This window comes from Oryctolagus cuniculus, chromosome 16 (assembly GCF_051225735.1).
Source record: "Oryctolagus cuniculus isolate XC-2025 breed Fujian yellow rabbit chromosome 16, ASM5122573v1, whole genome shotgun sequence".
NCBI classification, from domain to species: domain Eukaryota; kingdom Metazoa; phylum Chordata; class Mammalia; order Lagomorpha; family Leporidae; genus Oryctolagus; species Oryctolagus cuniculus.
The window spans coordinates 20952890-20974373 of record NC_142882.1 but is presented as its reverse complement, the minus strand read 5'-3'; the positions used below and the strand labels follow the sequence as shown (position 1 = coordinate 20974373).

The following is a 21484-nucleotide window of genomic DNA, read 5'->3' as shown; positions in this document are numbered from 1 at the left end:
ACAAATTGCTATAATTCAAAAATTGCACCTATGAAATTATATTTATTAAATAAAAGCTTTCTATTAAGAAAAACTAACAGAAAAAATATGGAATGCAATATAGGCTTGTCAATTCACATTTCTCCTGACAATAAATATCACCTTTCTTCCTTGTAAAATGACCCAAATTTAAACACTTAGAAAAGAAAGCTGAGGGCCGGCGCCGCAGCTCACTAGGCTAATCCTCCACCTAGCGGCGCCGGCACACCAGGTTCTAGTCCCGGTTGGGGTGCCGGATTCTGTCCCGGTTGCCCCTCTTCCAGGCCAGCTCTCTGCTGTGGCCAGGGAGTGCAGTGGAGGATGGCCCAGGTGCTTGGGCCCTGCACCCCATGGGAGACCAGGAAAAGCACCTGGCTCCTGGCTCCTGCCATCGGATCGGCGCGGTGCGCCGGCCGCAGCGCGCCGGCTGCGGCGGCCATTGGAGGGTGACCCAACGGCAAAGGAAGACCTTTCTCTCTGTCTCTCTCTCACTGTCCACTCTGCCTGTCAAAAAATAAAAAAGAAAAGAAAGCTGAAACTTATTGAAGAGCTAGTACAAAATGAAGAGCTGGAACAATACATAACCTAGAATTTATAAGAGATAATTTGTTGAACTTCTATAAATGATTGATTTGCAAGGGAAAAGGCAGAAAAAAAGTTGTTTTGTATAGTTATTAGTCATTTGTAACTTTTTTGAAAAATATTTACTTGAAAGAGTTACACAGAGGAGAAGGAGAGAGAGATAGGGAGAGACAGAGAGAGGTCTTCCATCTGCTGGTTCACTCCCCAGTTTGCCGCAAAAACCAGAGCTGTGCCAACCCGAAGCCAGGAGCCTCTCCGGGTCTCCCACTTGAGTGCTGGGGCCCAAGAACCTGGGCCATCCTCCACTGCTTTCCCAGGCCATAACAGAGAGCAGGATTGGAAGTGGAAAAGCCAGGTCTCGGACCAGTGCCCATATGGGATGCCAGAACTGCAGGCAGCAGCTTTACCCACTACGCCACAGTGCTGGCCCCTAAATATTTCTAATTTCTTATTTTTTAACTTTTATTTAGTAAATATAAATTTCCAAAGTACAGCTTATGGATTACAATGGCTTTTCCTCCCCCATAACTTCCCTCTTGTCCACAACCCTCCCAACTCCCACACCCTCTCCCATTCCATTCACATCAAGATTCATTTTTCAATTATCTTTATATACAGGAGATTAATTTAGTATATATTAAGTAAAGATTCCAACAGTTTGCACCCAAACAGAACATAAAGTGTAAAATACTGTTTGAGTACTAGATATAGCATTAATTCACATTGGACAACACATTAAGGACAGAGATCCTACATGAGGAGTAAGTGCACAGTGACTTTTGTTGTTGACTTAACAAATTGACACTCTTGTTTATGGTGTCAGTTATCTCCCTAGGCCCTTGTCATGAGTTGCCAAGGCTGTGGAAGCCTTTTGAGTTCGCCGACTTTGATCTTAGACAAGACCATAGTCAAAGTGGAAGTTCTCTCCTCCCTTCAGAGAAAGGAACCTCCTTCTTTGATGGCCTGTTCTTTCTGCTGGGATCTCACTCACAGAGATATGTCAGTTAGGTTTTTTTTGTTTGTTTGTTTGGTTGGTTGGTTGTTTTTTTTTTCCAGAGTGTCTTGGCTTTCCATGCCTAAAATACTCTCATGGGCTCTTCAGCCAGATCCGAATGACTTAAGGGCTGATGCTGAGGCCAGAGTGCTGTTTAGGACATCTGCCATTTTATGAGTCTGCTGTGTATCTCGCTTCCCATGTTGGATCATTCTCTCCCTTTTTTATTCTGTCAGTTAGTATTAGCAGACACTAGTCTTGTTTATGTGATCCCTTTGACTCTTAGACCTATCAGTGTGATCAATTGTGAACTGAAATCGACCACTAGGACTAGTGAGATGGCACTGGTACATGCAACCTTGATGGGATTGAATTGGAATCTCCTGGCACATTTCTAACTCTACCATTTGGGGCAAGACAGCTTGAGCATGTCCCAAATTGTACATCTCCTTCCTCACATATTCCCACTCTTATATTTAACAGAGATCACTTTTCAGTTAAATTTAAACACCTAAGAATAATTGTGTGTTAATTACAGAGTTCAACCAATAGTATTAAGTAGAATAAAAAAAATACTAAAAGGGATAAAGTATTAAGTTGTATATCAACAGTCAGGACAAGGGCTGATCAAGTCACTGTTTCTCATAGTGTCCATTTCACTTAACCAGGTTTCCTTTTTGGTGCTCAGTTAGGTGTTACCGATCAGGGAGAACATATGATATTTGTCCCTTTGGGACTGGCTTATTTCACTCAGCATAATATTTTCCATATTCCTCCATTTTGTTGCAAATGACCAGATTTCATTATTTTTTACTATATAGTATTGCTGTATAGTATTCTATAGAATACCTATCCCATAACTTGTTTTGTTTTGTTTTTTAATCCATAGATGGGTTTTGTTTTTTAATCCATTCAGCCAGGCTGTGTCTTTTTACCTGGAGAGTTAGGCCATTTACATTCAATGTGACTACTGATAAGTAATGACTTTGCCCTGCCATTTTCCCAAAATATTTTCTAATATATGCTTTGAACTTCCTGTGATCTTTTACTGGGAGGTTTCATTCCTTTACCTTCTTTCATACTGATGACCATGTTTATGTATGTAACACATCTTTAAGCATCTTTTGCAGGGCTGGACGAGTGGTGACAAATTCTTTCAATTTCTGTTTGCTGTGAAAGGTCTTTATTTCACCTTCATTCACAAATGAGAGCTTTGCAGAATATCATATTCTGGGCTGGCAGTTTTTCTCTCTTAGTACCTGGGCTATATCTCGCCATTCCCTCCTAGCCTGTAGGGTTTCGAATGAGAAGTCAGGTGTGAGTCTAATTGGAGATCCTCTGAGAGTAATCTGACATTTCTCTCTTGCACATTTTAGAATCTTTTCTTTATGTTTCACTGTGGTGAGTTTGATTACAACGTGTCATGGTGAGGATCTCTTCTGGTCATGTTTACTAGGGTTTCTATGAGATCCTGTACTAGGATGTCTCTGTCCTCCAAACCCGGGAAGTTCTCTGCTAGTATCTCACTAAAAAGGCCTTCTAATCCTTTCTCTCTCTCCATGCCTTCAGAAACTCCTAAAACTCGAATGTTGGGCTTTTAAATAGTACCCTGTAGGTTCCCAGCAATATTTTTTAGATTTCTAATTTCCTCTTCTTTTCTTTGGTTTGATTGTATACTTTCCTGTGCTCTGTCTTCTAAGTCCAATATTCTCTCTTCTGCTTCACTGACTCTGTTTTTATGGCTCTCTAATGTGTTTGTCATTTGATCTATTGAATTCTTCATTTCATTTTGATTTCTCTTCACTATCACAATTTCATGTTCTACTAGTTTCTGCATTTCATTTTTTTTTGACAGGCAGAGTTAGACAGTGAGAGAGAGAGAGAGAAAGGTCTTCCTTCAACTGGTTCACCCTCCAATGGCGGCTGTGGCCGGTGCATTGCACTGATCCAAAGCCAGGAGCCAGGTGCTTCTCCTGGTCTCCCATGTGGGTGCAGGGTCCAAGCACTTGGGCCATGCTCCACTGTCTTCCTGGGCCACAGCAAAGAGCTGGATAGGAAGAGGAGCGACCAGGACAGATTTGATTCCTCCTTAAGATTTCATTTTCACGAGAGAGGTTTTCTATCCTGTCCAGTAAGTATTTCTGTAGTTCAAGAATTTGTTTTTGAAAACTTCTAAATGTTCTTATCATAAATTTTTTGAAATATGCATCTTGCATTTCTTCTATCTCAACATCTTCATAATCTTGGATTGGGGTGTCTTGTTCATTTGGGGGCGTCATAATGTCTTCCTTGTTCTTATTTCTTTGGTTTCTGCGTTTGTTGCTTGGCATTGTGGAGATATTCTTTGGTTTCTTCTTCCCTCGCTATGGTGTTCTTTCTTGTTATACTATGACTGTATTAAGTGGACTGTCTGCTTTTGATGGATCCTTAGAGGCTTGTAATGGGTGTGGCCAGAGAGCTCTGTTTTGGCTTCTTCAGGGTTAAGGGTGTGCCAAAGATTACACACCCAGGTTAGGCATGGTAAATCAATCAATCAATCAGTCAATCTCTCTCTCTCTTTGATTCAGAAGGGAAGTAATTCTCCACAGCTGAGCGGAATTGAAGGCAGGAAGTTTCTGATCTCTGGCTCCTGTGGGTATAATATTCGTCTGCTCTGTCCCAAGGACCACACAAATGATCTGTTCTGCCCTCAGTGTGAGCTCAAATTCCACAGCAGTCTCCCACCGGGTTGCCAAGGTTACCGAGTTTGTGGCATCTCTGCAGAGTACTCACGTGAACTCTGTGAGTTCTCTCACCTGCCTTTTTTTTTTTTTTACAGTCTCAGTTCATTAGCTCCACACACTCACTAGGTCCTAACCTCCTGTTATTTCACCCCACCCCACCCCACCCAGAGTCAGGTTTTTCTGCTTGGCTGAGGGTGGGCACAGCCCTGAGGTGGCACAGCTTTTACGTATGTCCAAAATGGCACATGTTCTTTGTCTTGCTCGCCTTTGAAAGGTGAGTGGAGAGTGAGACTCGTGTCCATATCAGTCCCTTTTTTTCCCCTCTCTCCTCGAGTTAGCCTGGTGAGCTTTCCCCCATGGGGCTTCAAGCCTCATTCCCTCTAGGCTCCTCCTTCTGCTTTCCTGCCAGTGTCTCAAGCTACTGAGGTTTTGCCTCACCTCCCTTTCCAGGGCTGGTGTGTAGATTCCAAGGCTGGGGTCCCAAGCCATGGGTGGCCGTGCCCTCCACATAGGTCCGCTGTGAACCAGTAGTTCCGGAAGAGTTTCCTCTGCTGTTTCTTCCCTAACTCTTCCTTGAACCTGCAATATCTCCACTTTTATTAAACTGTCTTTTCCCGGACTATCAGTGTGCTCCCTTCCTATTCAACCATCTTGCCTCTAAATATTTCTATTTTCATCATCTTTTATTCTTACTATTTACAAATATTTTCTTGATTTTGAACTTAAAGCTTTAATTATAATTTTCATGGATACATCATGATAGTAAACTAGATTTGAAAATAAGAGTTTCAGCATTTGTTTTTACTTTGAAAGCTGAGGATACCAGTTATTGTTATTTGCAGTAAAACATGAAAATGAAAAGAAGCTTTTGCTTTCCAAAGGGTACAATAATTTTCATTTATCTGTCTTCTGTTATATAAGTCTAGGCCTTCAAACTATGTTTGTAAAACTAACCCTTGGAAAACTTGAAATTATACTCAAAGAAGCTGTGATCTTTGGAATCACAATATCCATTTCCTTTCTGTGTAGACACTGGTAATATTACACTTTGACCAGAGTGTGCACTCTGAAATGCTCTCAGTGCAAATCTGAGTCTCATTAATGCTATCTCAGCAGTCGGACATCCTTACTCCTGCCAAAGTGAATGATAATGATGCCAGCAGCCTTTCAAATTCCACTGCTAGGCAAATTAAGTTTGTCAGAATAAAACTTGGTGGCTTCCACAAGCCTATTATGACAAACCAGAATCAATTCTGTAATGGAAATCTATCCAGAATAATTGCCATTGTGTTCTGTGCAAACTCCAAGTACGAAAGTTAAACTCTGTGCCCACTAAAGGTTATCTTCTGGAGTTTTCTGGGAGGACAAACACTGGAAAATTAAATTGTAATTTTTTCAGGAGACTCCTACCTGCATGCATCTGATGCTCTTCAGTTTTTCCAGAGTTTATCCAAAGTTCAGAGTTCATGTGGATTACTCCCTTGGGGTGAATTCAGTATTGACTGTAATAGTAATTGCAGCAAGGTGTTATCTAAAAACTTGCAATGGGGGGGGGGGGTTTCCATTTTATACTCAGCTTTCTGGCCATGTGAACTTACTTTCTTTATTATTTTTTTGACAGGCAAAGTGGACAGTCTGAGAGAGAGAAAGGTCTTCCTTTTGCCGTTGTTTCACCCTCCAATGGCTGCTGTGGCTGGCGTGCTATGGCTGGTGCATGGCGCTGATCTGAAGCCAGGAGCCAGGTGCTTATCCTGGTCTCCCATGCAGGTGCAGGGCTCAAGGACTTGGGCCATAGCAGAGAGCTGGCCTGGAAGATGGGCAACTGGGACAGAATCCGGTGCCCCAACTGGGACTAGAACCCAGTGTGCCGGCACTGCAGGCGGAGGATTAACCTATTGAGCCACGGCACCGGCCATGAACTTACTTTCTTCTTTCATATTTGCTCAAGTTCTGAATTTCCAATAAATATTTGGGACAGCAACTATTTGAAACAGTAGTTTGTTAAATAACAAAATGAAAATGTCCCAGTTAAGCAAAGACTTTAAAATGGTGCTGTAAACCTGAAAGACTAAGATAGATAGATAGATAGATAGATAGATAGATTTTAAAAGATTTATTTTATCTATTTGAAAGACAGAGTTACAGAGAGAGGTAGAGGCAGAAAGAGAGAGAGGGATCTTCCATCCACTGGTTCAATCCCCAGATGGCTGCAATGGCTGAAGCTGAGCCAATTCGAAGTCAGGAGCCAGGAGCTTCTTCTGGGTCTCCCATGTGGGTGCAGGGACCCAAGTACTTGGTCCATCTTCTACTGCCTTCCCAGGCCACAGCAGAGAGCTGGATCAGAAGAGGAGCAGTCGGGTCTTGAACCAGCACCCATATGGGATGCCAGCGCTTCAGGCCAGGGCTTTTATCCACTGCACCACAGCATTGGCCCCTAATATATATATATATTTTAAAAATTTATGCATTTATTTAAAGTCAGGGTAGAGAGAGAGAGGAAGACAGAGATTCTCCATTTGCTGGTTCACTTCCACTCCCCAACCACCAAGGCTGAGCCAGGCAGAAGCCAGGAGCCAGGAGCTTTATTTGAGTCTCCCACGTGAACGACGGGGGCTCAAACACTTGAGCCATCTTCTTCTGACTTTCTCAGGCTATTTGCAGGGACCTGAATTAAAAGTGCATCAGCCAGGACAGGAACCGGTGTCTATAGGGGATGCTGATGTCACAGGTGGTGGCTTTACCTGCTACATCACAATGCCAGCTCCCCTTTTTCTTTATTTTTTGTTGTATTTTTCATCTTGTCTTCTCGTCTTTTTTCATTTTCTTTAAGACTAAAATATATTTTAAACAGTTATCATTTTATGGTAACATCCCCCACACAACCACTATGAGGAAATGCCATGTTTTTTCCTGCTGTACCAAAGATTAAAAATGGTTAAACACTGAGCAAGGTATTGCCAAAGCATGCATATTCTGAAGAGTTAAATGCCAGCTGAACATCACTGGCTTCCTCTGCCCTGTCAGTCATATTTAACATTGTTCATTTGCTCCAATACTATAATGCTCATACTGTACAATCTTCCTATCATAACTTTAAGTTCTGCTTTTCATTAACTATTCCCTAATACTAGTTCATAGTTTCTTATGGTAAAAATAAATGTTTTCATTTACAAAAAGGAAACAGAAATGCTAATTATCCTGATGTCAATACTGTATGTTGTATCATGAGTTGAAATATTACACTGTACCGCACAAAAATGTAAAATTTTGTGTACATGTAGTAATCATAAACAGTGTCAAGTGTTCTTGCAAAATCTGTTCTGCTCAATAATTATTTCAGTTTTAGCTATTAATATGATGTCAATAAAGATAGCTCACATCAACAAAAGCTTTTTGGGGTAGTCAATATTTTTAAGAACACTGTTGCACTAATCACTACAGAAATCACAGTACAACTGATTTGAAGACATACTACAGGGCAATAGTAATCAAAACTGCCTGGTACTGGCACAAAAACAGATGTTTAGACCAATGGCACAGAACATAAACCCCAGAAATCAATCTATACATCTACAACCAACTTATCTTTGGCAAAAGAGCTAAAATCCATCCCTGGAGCGAGTCTCTTTAACAAATGGTGCAGGGAAACTGAATCACCATGTGCAGAAGTATGAAGCAAGACCTCTACCTGACACCTTTCACCAAGATCCACTCACAATGGATCAAAGACCTAGATCTATGACTCAATACCATCAAATTATTAAAGAACATTGGAGAAACTCTGTAAGACACTGGCATAGGCAAAGACTTCTTGGAAAAGACCCCACAAGCACAAGCAATCAAAGACAAAATTGGCCAGTGCCATGGCTCACTAGGCTAATCCTCTGCCTGTGGTGCTGGTACTCCATGTTCTAGTCCCAGTTGGGGTGCCAGATTCTGTCCTGGTTGCTCCTCTTCCAGTCCAGCTCTCTGCTGTGGCCCAGGAAAACAGTGGAGGATGGCCCAAGTGCTTGGGCCCTGCACCCATATAGGAGACCTGGAGGAAGCGCCTGGCTCCTAGCTTCGGATCAGCGCAGCGCGCCAGCCGTAGTGACTATGTAGGCGGTGACCCAACAGAAGGAAGACCTTTCTCTATGTCTCTCTCTCACTGTCTAACTCTGCCTGTTCAAAAAAAGAGGCAAAAATGACAAATGGGATTATATCAAGATGAGAAGCTTCTACTGCAAAACAAAAACTCAGCAAAGTGAAGAGGCAACCAACAGAAAGAGAGAAAATATTTGCAAACTACAAAACTGATAAAGGATCAACATCCAGAATCTAAAAAGAGCCCAAGAAATTCTACAAAAATAAAACAAGCAATCCAGTTTAAAAATGGGCAAAGGACTTGAACAGGCATTTTTCAAGAGAGGAAAATCAAATGGCCAACAGACGCTTGAGAAAATGCTTAGGATCACTAGCCAGCAGGGAAATGCAAATCAAAACCACAATGAGGTTTCACTTCACCCCAGTTAGAAGAGCTCTCATACAGAAATCAACAAATGCTGGAAGGATGTAGGGGAAAAGGTACCCAAATCCACTATTGGTGGGAATATAAACTGGTACAGCCACTGTGGAATACAGTATGGAGATTGCTTCTCTGACTTGATGGTCAGTACTGTCTTGTGGGGCTTTCTTTTCTGGGAACTCCAGGTCCAGGGCAGAAAGTAATAACCACTGCATATAGCTCCCCGGCTGACTGATTCTTTCTTGGCCATCATGAAAACTCCCTACAGAACACAGGATCACCAGCCAAGCAAAGGAAAACCACAAGCACCAGCAAGCAAACAGCACCTTGAACATGAACTAGATGCACACCTCCCAGCCCAACTTCATACCATAAGAATCTTCACCCCTAATGTCTCAGAGAGCCCTAGAATTAAGCAATACCTGCACAGCCTTTCTTCTACCACCCTGCTATTGGGAACTGGCTCTGTGCACACTGGGTGGGCAGATCCAGTTTTGTGGGTTCTATAGCAACTCCTCCAACCAGTGTTGGGGAATGTCCTAAGTCAGTTGTGGGGCTGGGGTCTTCTTATATATATTAAGGGATGCTGACAAGCGTTCCATGCCTATACCTACTAAGTGCCAGAAGGACCTACACAGAGGTAATGACCAAATTCCTCAGGTTATTTCTCATGGTTCTTTCACAGAAAACTCAGCCCTGGTCAATGAATGTAGAGCTGCAACATCAAAGCTGGAGATATCTTGATGGAGCCCCATAGGAGCCCACCCACTACTTGGTTTACAACTTTGAGCAGATCTTTCAATCCTTCAGAGCCATGTCACTGCAAACTTATCATCAAGTTACAAACAGTGCTGACCACAGAGTAGACTTTGGTTAAAAAAAAATTAAATGAGAGAATCCTTCAAGTTGTTCCTTTAAGGCCAACGTGCAAAGCACAATCTAAATACCCTCTATTTATAGCCAAACATCATATAAATGGCAGCTTTTGATTGTGTTATTGGCATAAAGCTCTACATTGTTTTGGCCAAAGCATCATGAAGCCAAGGAACATAGCATCAATGGTTTCCTATCAAGGGAATATGGCTCTCCTCCTTGTTGAACAGGGGACTAGTGATGTTCTAAAGTTAACAGGGGTGAGTCTGCATTATGAGTCAGTGCTCTAGTGTCACAAGGGACATGATGATGACACAATCCTTACTTCGAGACTTTGAAGAAACCTTTAACTCAGGGTTGGAATAAGGGCATGAGGAGGTTACACCTCTGGAAAATGAGAGCTCTTTGAGAAGGAGCAATAAAGACTAGATTCACCTGGTTTTACATCTGGTCTCCTGGGAGCAGAGAATCTGCAAGAAAAAACAATTGCTCGGTACACAAAGCAAAGTCCCAATGGGAAAAGGTGAGCCCAAGAGTTGGAAAAATAAGAGGGAATTGTACCCCAGGGAGAAGACTCAGGTCGCTGTAAACATCTCCTCTGCTCCTGCCACCATGCACCTGAGAAGACACGACTTATAAAACTGTGGAGACCTAAAGGAGATGTGGTGAGACATGCTTCACTCCTTCCTGCTGTCTTGTCTGGGGCTAGAGCCTCATTCTCCTCCACCAACCATCCAAGCAGACTTTCTCCTCACAGATGCTGCCCAGGTGAGCCCAAGTGGTCATCAGGTGCTGTGGGAAAGGTTCAGAGACAGGAAGAGCTGAGAAAGCTCATTGGGGGGGCACGAGAGAGTCAATCAATGCCAGCCCACAAATGAAAGATGGCTGTTTGTGCACCTGTTGAATTAAGTAATTCATTATTGTGCTTGTTTATGATACTAGGAAGAGGAGCATCCACTGAATTCAGCAAGCCAGGGCAACTGCTGCCATTGAAGTGATGGTAACAGAATCCCAGTAAGAGCAGGGAACGGAAGCTGTGAAGTTTAGAATTTAAGAACGAGAATCTTTGCAATGATGGAGAATACAGACATTAGGTATTACCACAGACAGATATACAGATATTATCTTCAGGATGGGACATACTTGAACACAGAACACACTTCTACATTTTGAAGAAAAGGATAAGACCATAGATTTCTTACTAACACAGCCTTGCAACAGCAGTGCCTGAGGGGCACATTCTGCATCCATCTTCCCTCATGCCTGGTGTTCCAAAGACAGACATTATTTAATGGGTTATAAAGGGTACACACTAAGGAGCTTTACTTGCAACTATTTCCTTAAGGGTGAGTCTGGAAACGTGTATGAGTTTGGTCATCATTTACTTTCTCTATTGTCAGTCCACGTTCTGTGCTTTTTGCTTCATGCATAGTGTTTTTAGTCCTGCTTCATGTACTGCATTATTTAAAATGTAAGAATCAGAAGTTTTACCAATGCTGCCCCCTATTATTCTGCCCCTTTCTCTTTGACATATGTGGAGGATTGTATGAACGTGTATTCATCATGAGTGGGCAAGTCTAGCCATCAGTCCAATTACGTTGCCCTTGCCACTCTTAAAATGTTCAAAAATTCTTCAGCGTTGTCAGTATGTTGCCTATTCTATATATTGCACATTATTTTTACATCTCTGTTAGTCCTTCGGCACTTTGTTGAAAGATTCATTCTGCAAGTCACATTACCTCAGGTCACTAGGTGGAAGGCATTCTTGACTGTCCTGTGGCTATAGATCACCTTTATAAATGTATTCAACCTACATATCTTTACAGATGAAGTGATAAGTTTACATATCTGTAACTCAATTATACATTAAATTATCTTGTATCCAGGTCTTTGAAAATGTTATTAACCCATGTTGAAATAATTTAATTGCTGTTGATTTGTATCCAGTTTCAGTTCATGATCAATGATTCACTTCATTTTTGTCATACTGCTACTTTGAAAGTATGCCATCTCACCTAGCTTTTTTTAAGATTTATTTTATCTATTCAAAAGTCAGAGTTACACAGAAAGAGAAGGAGAGGAAGAGAGAGAGAGAGGTCTTCCACCATCCACTGCTTCACTCCCCTAATTGGCCGCAATAGCTGGAACTGTTCCAATCTGAAGCCGAGAAAGGAGCTTCCTCTGGGTCCCCCACATGGGTGCAGGGGCCCAAGGACTTGGGCCACCTCCCACTGCTTTCCCAGGGCATAGCAGAGAGCTGGATCGGAAGTGGAGCAGCCAGGTCTTGAACCAGCACCCATATAGGATGTCGGCACTGCAGGCAGTGGTTTTATCTGCTACGCCACAGCACCAGCCCCTCTCCTGGTTTTATCCTCTGTCACTGTGGTTAACTCATGACGTCTCATCATCTTCATGACATTTTGTCTCTGATGCACATGGATTCACAGCCCTTTGTGAAAATGCACAAGTCTCACAACAGGTATGGTCCTGCTCATTTGGATTTTGACTTCTAACAGTGAAGACCAAGGATGATGAAGTAGTTGTGCGTCTGACACAAAGTCCTCAATGACTCAATAATGCAGGAGGATGTTGTTCATACTAAAAGGGTAGCACTGCCATGGTGTGTGTAGGATTTTGTGCAGTGACATCAGCGGAGGTTTTGCATGCTAGACCATGATGAGAACTAGGTGTGCATGTCCATTGGATCTGTCACAAATGAAATTACATTATGCTGCAAAGCTAAGAACAACATGAAAAAGGTGCCACTGGAGGAAAATGTGAAAGGGACCTGTTATTCATCATCAGACCATACAAGAACGAACAGCTCACATAAATGAGGAACAGGCACAGAAAAACAAATCTACTAAATCTAATACTGCATGGATCTGGTGGTTCTTTACTACTTTTGAATTGTTGATATTCCCTTTGCATATTTTCTTTTGTATTGGACCATTTCCACTCTGTGAATGTCTTCTCCACAAAAAGAGATGTCACTACTTTTGCCTTTCAGATAAATTCACTTCTCTCTTTAATGCTCTTGCTGGGTGCAAGGAGATGTAATGGAGTTCAAACCTACCTGTGACCAAGGAAGCTTTTGCTTCTCTTGGTCCCTCAGGAGTCCCCTGAGCTCATTAGATCTGTTCTTCTCCTTTGAGATTAGTGGATCCCCTTCTCTGTGTATACTGCACAGGTGTTTTTGTTTATTTTTAAAATGTTCCTTTAGACAGAGGAAGAAACATGCCACAAACACACACACACACATATATACACACACAAAGGAAAGAGAAGCTGATGCCGAGTTTCCCTGGGATCCATTCCTAACATTGTACGTGGTGTGAGAAGAGAATGGTGTTAACACAGCCCTGAGTCCTCATTGTGCTTCAGGGTGTGCGTGTGTGTCTTTAGAGGTGAGAGCAGGGATAAGAGGAAGGCACCTGGACTAAATACATTCCATGTATGACTCATAATACAGAGGCCAGAACTCAAGGCAATATGCAGACATGAGGAGGGAATCCCGTCTTGATATGAGACGTTGTTGGAGCCAATCAAGTCAGCGCAAGGTGCAGACACAACAGCTGGGCTGAGGGGCTCCCGTGTTGTCAAGCTTGAGCATCAGCTGGGCCACCTCATTCTTCACCATTCTCTGACTTCATCTCTCATCCTTCTTCTCTCTCCATCCCCTCACCACAGAAAAACATGCACCTGCTGCAGGGCCTTCTCATGGGCCATTCCTTCTGCCATGTGCACTTTTTCAGGGAGCCTCCTGGTTCCCACCCAGTCTTCTGTCACATCTCCTCCTTGTAAAAACTGCACCCTTCATGCATTCTCTCCGTTTTTATGCTGTTCTCGTTATACCACTTCTCATCTTCCATAACACATGACTTTCTTTGTGAGTTTCTGTTCTTCATTGTTTTACTGTAAGGACATTTTTTCCTGCACTGTTCATTTTCCAGACAGCAATGGAACAAGGTCCATATTCGATTTATATGCCTCAAAACATGAAGTAATTTCTCACCAAAATGTCAGTAGAAATTGCTTGTGGCTCTTATTGCATCTAACATGATTTTCCCTTTCTCATTTTTCTAAGTTCAAAAACTTATCATCTTTGAGTCAGATGTACTCAAAAATTCCCTTATATTACATATGAAAAGATGACCTTTTGAGCAGAAGTTGAAATGGACAGGAATTCCTGATTAGATAAGGTACTGGGATTCACTTAAAGGCACTGGATCCCTGCACAAAATATATAATAACTTCTTGACTAAAGGATATAAATGATACCACTTATGGATGAATAACACATGCTTATGTCATATTCTTCTCTGTTTTGTAGTCATAACAAACTCATGGAACCTGGCAATGAAACACAACTTTCAAAGTTTCTTCTTCTGGGATTCTCAGAGGACCCAGCACTGCAGCCCCTCATATTTGGGCTCTTCCTCTCCATGTACCTGGTCACTGTGGCTGGGAACTTGCTCATCATCCTGGCCATCCTCTCAGACCCCCACCTCCACACACCCATGTACTTCTTCCTCTCCAACCTGTCCTTGGTGGATGTCTGCTTCACCTCCACCACCGTCCCCAAGATGCTGGTGAACATCCAGACGCACAGCAAAGCCATCACCTATGCAGGCTGCATCACCCAAATGTACTTTTTACTGCTGTTTTCAGGGTTGGACATATTTTTGCTGACGGTGATGGCATATGACAGGTTTGTGGCCATCTGTCACCCCTTGCACTACACGGTCATCATGAGCCCCCGGATCTGTGCCCTGCTGCTTCTGGTGTGCTGGATCATCAGTGTCCTGAATTCCTTGTCACACTGCTTCCTGGCACTGAGACTGTCTTTCTGTGCAGCCCCGGACATTCCCCACTTTTTCTGTGAACTGAACCAGGTGGTCCACAGTGCCTGCTCTGACACCTTTCTGAATGACATGGTCATCTATTTAACCGCTATGCTGCTGGCTGCTGGTCCTTTGGCTGGGATCCTGTACTCCTACTCTAAGATCGTCTCCTCCATCCGTGCAATCTCCTCAGCTCAGGGGAAGTATAAAGCATTCTCCACCTGTGCCTCTCACCTCTCTGTCGTCTCCTTATTTTATTGCACACTCCTGGGTGTGTACCTTAGTTCTGCTGTTACTCAAAACCCACACTCAACTGCAACAGCCTCACTGATGTACACCGTGGTCACCCCCATGCTGAACCCCTTCATCTACAGTCTGAGGAATAAAGATATTAAGAGGGCCTTGAAGACATTGTTTATGAGAGAAACCAGAAATTTATCAGTTGACCCATCTCAGTAGAAGTGCTCTTGATTATGGAGATAGAATCCTGGGATCCAGAAATTGTGACTTACTGATGAGATTAGATACAAGTGTAACTTGTTTCTTCTGTTTATATCCTATAATTTCCATTCTGTTGAGATCAATGTCTCTGCAACATTTAACTAACTTATTTATTAGGTTGTCTGTTCTTTCTAATATCTACTTCTTTTTCTTTGTCATTCTTTTCTGTTTTCCAAGTTTATTCTATCCTTAGATCTATGTGCTTCAAAATTTCCACTCAAAATAGAACACATGAATTTCTTAGGACTAATTTCTTCTCAGATAAGCTATGTCACACTGAGTTATTTTTCTGTCATTTAACTAAAGGAACAGTCATGAATTTGATTACTCTATGTACAAAACTACACTGGACAACTAAGACTATTTATGCAATTTTTTAGGTTATGAACATCTGAATACACAGTTTTTAATATGTGAATCCAACATAATCTTCTATATCACAACATTAAACTGCCCTTCCTAATGATGTAGTCTTTAACACGATGTGCATTTCATAGCTGGTCACTGCGTTTGTTCTCATTAGAATACTGTTCTCTTATTCAAATTGGGATTCACAGTGCTTCCCAGTCACTGGCAAAAGTTAATTTTCCAATTACTAAATGTCTCTTAGTTAGCTGGACAGCAAATTTATTGTAGTTCCTTTTTTAATATACTTATTAGAAGAAATTTGAGTAGTAGAGAAATTAAGTATGCTTTCTTCAAATACCAAAACAAATGACCAAAGTTAGAAGTAGCAAATTCACATCATCTGTTACTAACCTTTTCCCTTCTGTTTTATCTTTGGGCTTTTGTTGTATATGAAGCCATCCTAAAGTCAAACTGTTTGTACAATGCTACCATCATCAAACTGAAGCACAGGGTGGGAGCTGCTCAGGGCTCTGGAATGTCCCTTGATCCAGCTAGTTTTGGACACTCCCCAAACCAGCTGTTTTAGCATCAGGGGTGAAATGGACGGAGCAGTGTGGCTGTCTTCAAAGGGTCAGATACTTCTCCATAACACATCTCAAACAAATCACCAGCCATCAGTGTCATAAATCCATGTAATACATCGGAACCAGGGAAATGACAAAGTCCCCATCCCAGTCCAAGCAACACCTCCTTAAGTTTTTCCTCCAGGATGATGGATTTTTTTTTTTTTTTAAGATTTAGTTGTTTATTTGAAAGTCCAAGTTACAGAGAGGAGAGGCAGAAAGAGAGATGTGTTCCATCCACTGGTTCACTCCCCAAATGGCCACAAAGGCCAGAGCTTGGGCCATCCTCCACTGCTTTGCCAGGCCTTAGCACAGAGCTGGATTGGAAGTGGAGCAGCAGGGACTCGAACCCATGCCCCTACAGGATGTCCGCACTGCAGGCGGTGGCTCCACCTGCAACGCCACAGTGCCAGCCCCATACATTGACAGGTTTTAAACAGATCTCTACTCATTTCCTTTAACCGTTACTGAATTTGAGCGATTTGATCATCATACTGTGTGCTCAAATATCACATGCCCATTTTAATACAATCATCAGCATTTCAATTGATTTTACAGGTTATTGTTTTTCATTTGTCAACATGAGTCATTTTTCATTTCATCTTGTTCAATATATCTGTGACCTTATATCTGAGTTCCTTGCCTTGTGTCTCCACTTCCAATACACAGGACAGCTATAAAGACTCCAATTGAGCTATAAATATACCAATTAGAGTAGCTTTGAAATAAGTATTATGGGGGCCAGCACTGTGGCATAGTAGGCAAAGCCTCTGCTTTGCCCTCTCCTATAGGAACTCTCATTTCCCATCCAGCTCTCTGATGCACCTGGGAAAGCGGTGGAACATGGCCTAAGTGCTTGGGTCCCTGCACTGGCATGCAAGACCCAGAAGATCTTGGCTCCTGGCTTCAGAACAGCATAACCCCTGCTTTTGTAGCCAACTGGGGAGTGAACAGTGGATGGAAGACCTTTCCCTCTCTCAAATAAATAAAATCTTCTTTAAAAGAAAAGTGTTATTATATGGGGCTGGCACTGTGGTATAGCAGGTAAAGCAGCCGCCTGCAGTGCCAGCATCCCATATGCCACCATCCCATATGGTTCAAGTCCCAGCCACTCCACTTCCAACCCAGCTCTCTGCTATGGCCTAGGAAAGCAGAGGAAGATGGCCCAAGTCCTTGGGCCCCTGCACCCATGTGGGAGACCTGGAATATGCTCCTAGCTCCTGGCTTCGGATCAGCCCAGCTCCGGCCATTGCAGCCATTTGAGGAGCGATCCAGCAGATGGAATCAATCTCTCCCTCTCTCTCTCTCCCTCTCCCCCCACCCCCGTAATATGGGATGCCGGCACTGCAGGCGGAAGCTTTACCTGTTACACCACAGTGCCAGCCCCATCCCTGCATTCTTTTAATTCTACGACTTCTCATTTACTTGTATCTCTTTCTGCATAAATGCATTTATCAGGGGACTTCAAAAACTCATGGAAAATGGAATTAAAAGATGAGTTTATTTTGATGCAAAACAATATGGAAACATATGCACAGTATTTTCCTAACATGCACTTTCATTAGTGTCTAGAAAAATCCCTGTACACACTCCCAGTTGTGTCACTGTGGCTGGGGGTGAGAGGTGACATGGCTCAGGAGGCCATGGTGTATTGTGCCTCTCTGTTTTTGTGTACATGTGTCTGTGCCTGTGTGTATGTGTGTGGAGATGCTCTGTTTTTGTGTCTCTATATTTATGTGCATATGTGTGGTAACTGTATGCACACATATACATGGTGTGACCACCTCATGGAATGAGATCAGGCCTTAGAGTGGGTTGCCCCAGGCCCAAAGATTCTGGAGTGGTTCTGAGCCAACAGAGACCAGTGCTGAATCCACAGAGGGTTCAAGGAAGGGATTCTTTTCAACAGGACAAAACGAGGTGCAGGAGGCACAGTGGGGGTAAGGCCTCCCTGCATCTCACAGCATCAGCAACACAGAGGCCACCTCACTCCTCCATGTCTCCTGATGCTGTCTCTTCTCACTCTCCTTCTTGCTCACTCTCCTCTCCAGCTGCATCCCCTAGAGCCCAGATTTTCCAGAAGCAAGCACTACCCCAGGGCCTTTGCACTTACTAACCCCTCCCAAATCCACACTTCCAGAGTAACCATTGTAGCTCATGCTCTGTCACCCCTAAAGTCTCTGTTCAAACATCACGACAGCTGGTCTTGCCTGGACAGCACCACCACCTGCTCTGCTTTTCATCACCTGTGTTTTCTTCATTGTACTATCACCATCTGACAAGTGTAATTTTTCTTAATTTGTTAATATTCCTTCTCCATCACTGGATTGCAGGGATTTTGTTTTGTTTATCAGCATGTTGTACACATTACATTGAAAGTACCTTCAGGTCCCGCATTGTGGTGTAATGGGTTAAGTCACCACCTGCAGTGCTAGCATCCCATATGGGCTCTGGTTCAAGTTCTGGTTGCTCCACTTCCAATTCAGCTCCCTTATAATGTGCCTGTGAAAACAGCAGAGGATGGCCCAAGTCCTTGGGCCCCTGCATCTATGTGAGAGACCTGGATGAAGCTCCTGATTCTAGGTTTCAGCCTCGCCCAGCCCTGGCCATTGCAGACACCTGGGGAGTGAATCAACAGATGGAAGACCTCTATTCTCCTCTCCCCTCCCCTCCCCTCCTCTCCTCCCCCCTCCTCTCCTCTCCTCTCCTCTCCTCTCCTCTCCTCTCTCTCTCTCTCTCTCCTTCTCCCTCTATCTAACTGCACTCTGCCTTCCAAAAGAAATAAAATAAGAAAAAGAAAATTCCTGGTATGTGGTTGGTTCTCAAGTGCATGAAGGAATTTCCCATTAACACTTGGAAATGAGCAACCTCTGAGGAAAAATGCTGGGAGGGGAGCAGGAATGCAGAGTCCAAGATGCCATAATGATCTTCTAGAACAGACCCACACACATACTATAGATGGCTATTTCTTTTTTAAGTTAATTATTTATAGAGATTTATTTGAGAGGCAGAGGGAGAAAGGTTCCCACCTGCTGATTCACTCTCCAGATGCCTGCAAGAATCAGTGCTGCACCAGGATGAAGGCAGAAGCTGGGAACTCCATCTGGGTCTCCCATGTGAGTGACAGGGATGCAGGTACTTGGGCCATCATCTCTGCCCCAGTGTGGGCATTAGCAGGAACAGGAAATGAGAGAACTGGGATCTGAACCCAGGAACTCCCATACAGGGTGTAGTTGACCTAACAAACATCTTAACCACAAGACCGAATGCCTACCCTATAAATTAATTTCTTGACAGTGAAATATAAATTGTGTCATTTCAACTACATGGGTAATACTGCCTTGTGTGAATTCTCTTCATTTGTGGTCATCATCTCCAAAGCATGGCAATACAGAATGACACATGACTTTCAGAATTCCTTCTCCTGGGATTCTCAGAGGACCCAGCACTGCAGCCCCTCATATTTGGGCTCTTCCTCTCCATGTACCTGGTCACTGTGGCTGGGAACCTGCTCATCATCCTGGCCATCCTCTCAGACCCCCACCTCCACACGCCCATGTACTTCTTCCTCTCCAACCTGTCCTTGGTGGACGTCTGCTTCACCTCCACCACCATCCCCAAGATGCTGGTGAACATCCAGACGCAGAGCAAAACCATCACCCATGCAGGCTGCATCACCCAGATGTTCTCTTTCCTGCTTTTTGCAGAGCTGGATAATTTTCTCCTGGCTGTGATGGCCTATGACCAGTTTGTGGCCATCTGTCACTCCCTGCACTACACAGTCATCATGAACCCCTGGCTCTGTGTCCTCTGCTTCTGGTGTGCTGGATCATCAGTGTCCTGCATGCCTTGTCACACAGCTCAACGGTGCTGAGGCTGTCCTGCACAGACCTGGAAATCTCACACTTCTGTGAAATGCATCAGGAGGTCCACAGCGCCTGTCCTGCAGCTTTCTGAGTGATGTGGTGATCTATGCCGCAGCTCTGCTACTGTCTTTTAGATGCCTGAATGGGATCCTTGACTCCTGCTCTAAGAGAGTGTCCTCCATCCACACAATCTCCTCAGCTCAGGGGAAGTACTAAGCATTCTCCACCTGTGCCTCTCTCCTCTCCATCATCTTTATCACATGACACTAGGTGTGAACCTTGGTTCTGCTGTTACCTGAAACCCACACTCAAGTGCAATAACCACAGTGATGTGCACCATGGTCATCATCATGTTGAACCCTTCATCTACAGTCTGAATAAACAAATGCTTAAACAGGGCCCTGAAAAGAACTTGGAAGGAAAGCAGTTCAGCTGTCTTGCTACAGTTCACTGTTGTCAACCAGAATCACCATACTGTGCCAGAAGGGGGCTCTTCCTCTTCTAACTAGAAGGGAATGTGGGACAAGGGTTGAGATGCTAGTGTTGTTTTCTTGACCTAAGTTAATACTGAGTGTACTTATTGCATAGGAAGCCAATAAACTGCCCTCATACATTTTGTATTTGTCTCTGTATATATGTTATACTTCAATAAATTATAATTTGAGAAAACAAAAATTGGACAAATAACAACAGAGTCCCAGCTGCTCCACTTCCAATCCAGCTCCCTGCTAATGCACGTGAAAAAGCAGCAGAGTATGGCCCAAGTCCTTGGGGCCCTGCACCACATGGGAGACCTGGAACAATCTCTTGGCCCCGACTTCAGCCTGGCCCAGCCCTGGCTTTTATGGCCATTTGGGGAATAAACCAGTGGATGAAAGACCCCCCGCTCTCTCTTTTTCTCTCTCTCTCCCTCCCTCCCTCCTCCCTCCCCTCTGCCTCTGCCCCTCCCTGTAACTCTTTCAAATAAAATAAATCTTAAAAAAAATTATCAATTTTGTTTATTTTTTCAAAAAACCAGCTAATTTTTTGTAATGTTTTTTGGATTCAATCCTGTTGATTTCTTCTCTGATTTTAATTATTTCTCTTCTCCTACTAGATTTGGGTCTGGTTTGCTGCAGATTTTCTAGATCCTTGAGATGCATTGAAAGCTCACCTATTTGGTGCCTTTCCAATTTCTTGATGGAGGCACCTATTGATATGAATTTTCCTCTTAAAACTGCTTTTTGCTGTTTTGGTATGTTGTGCTGTTATCCTCATTTACTTCCAGAAAATTTTTGATTTCTCTTTTGATTTCTTCTATGACCCATTGTTCATTCAGGAGCATGTTGTTCAATCTCCATGTGTTTGCGTATGCTCTAGGGATTCCTGAGTTGATAAGTTCCAACTTCATTCCTTTACGGTCTGAGAAGCTGCATGGTATGATTCTAATTCTTTTGAATTTGCTGAGACTTGCTTTATGGCCTAGTATGTGGTCAATCCTAGAGAAGGTTCCATGTACTGCTGAGAAGAATGTAAATGCTTTATATGTAGGATGAAAAGTTCTGTAGATATCTGTTAGATCCATTTGGGATATAGTGTCGTTTAAATCTACTGTATCCTTGTTGATCT

General features: G+C 43.1%; 1 protein-coding gene across 1 annotated transcript; it reads left to right on the top strand.

Annotated features, from left to right (window-relative positions):
- Window positions 1-13906: 13906 nt before the first annotated feature.
- LOC108175711 (olfactory receptor 7A17-like) lies at window positions 13907-14997 on the top strand. Its single transcript, XM_051835738.3, has one exon. It carries the CDS (start codon window positions 13996-13998, stop codon window positions 14995-14997), a length of 1002 nt encoding a protein of 333 aa, XP_051691698.3. The 5' UTR covers window positions 13907-13995.
- Window positions 14998-21484: the final 6487 nt, after the last annotated feature.

Bases quoted from the DNA above. Each gene is read 5' to 3' on its own strand.
- LOC108175711 (XM_051835738.3), top strand. From the start codon at position 13,996: ATGCTTATGTCATATTCTTCTCTGTTTTGTAGTCATAACAAACTCATG.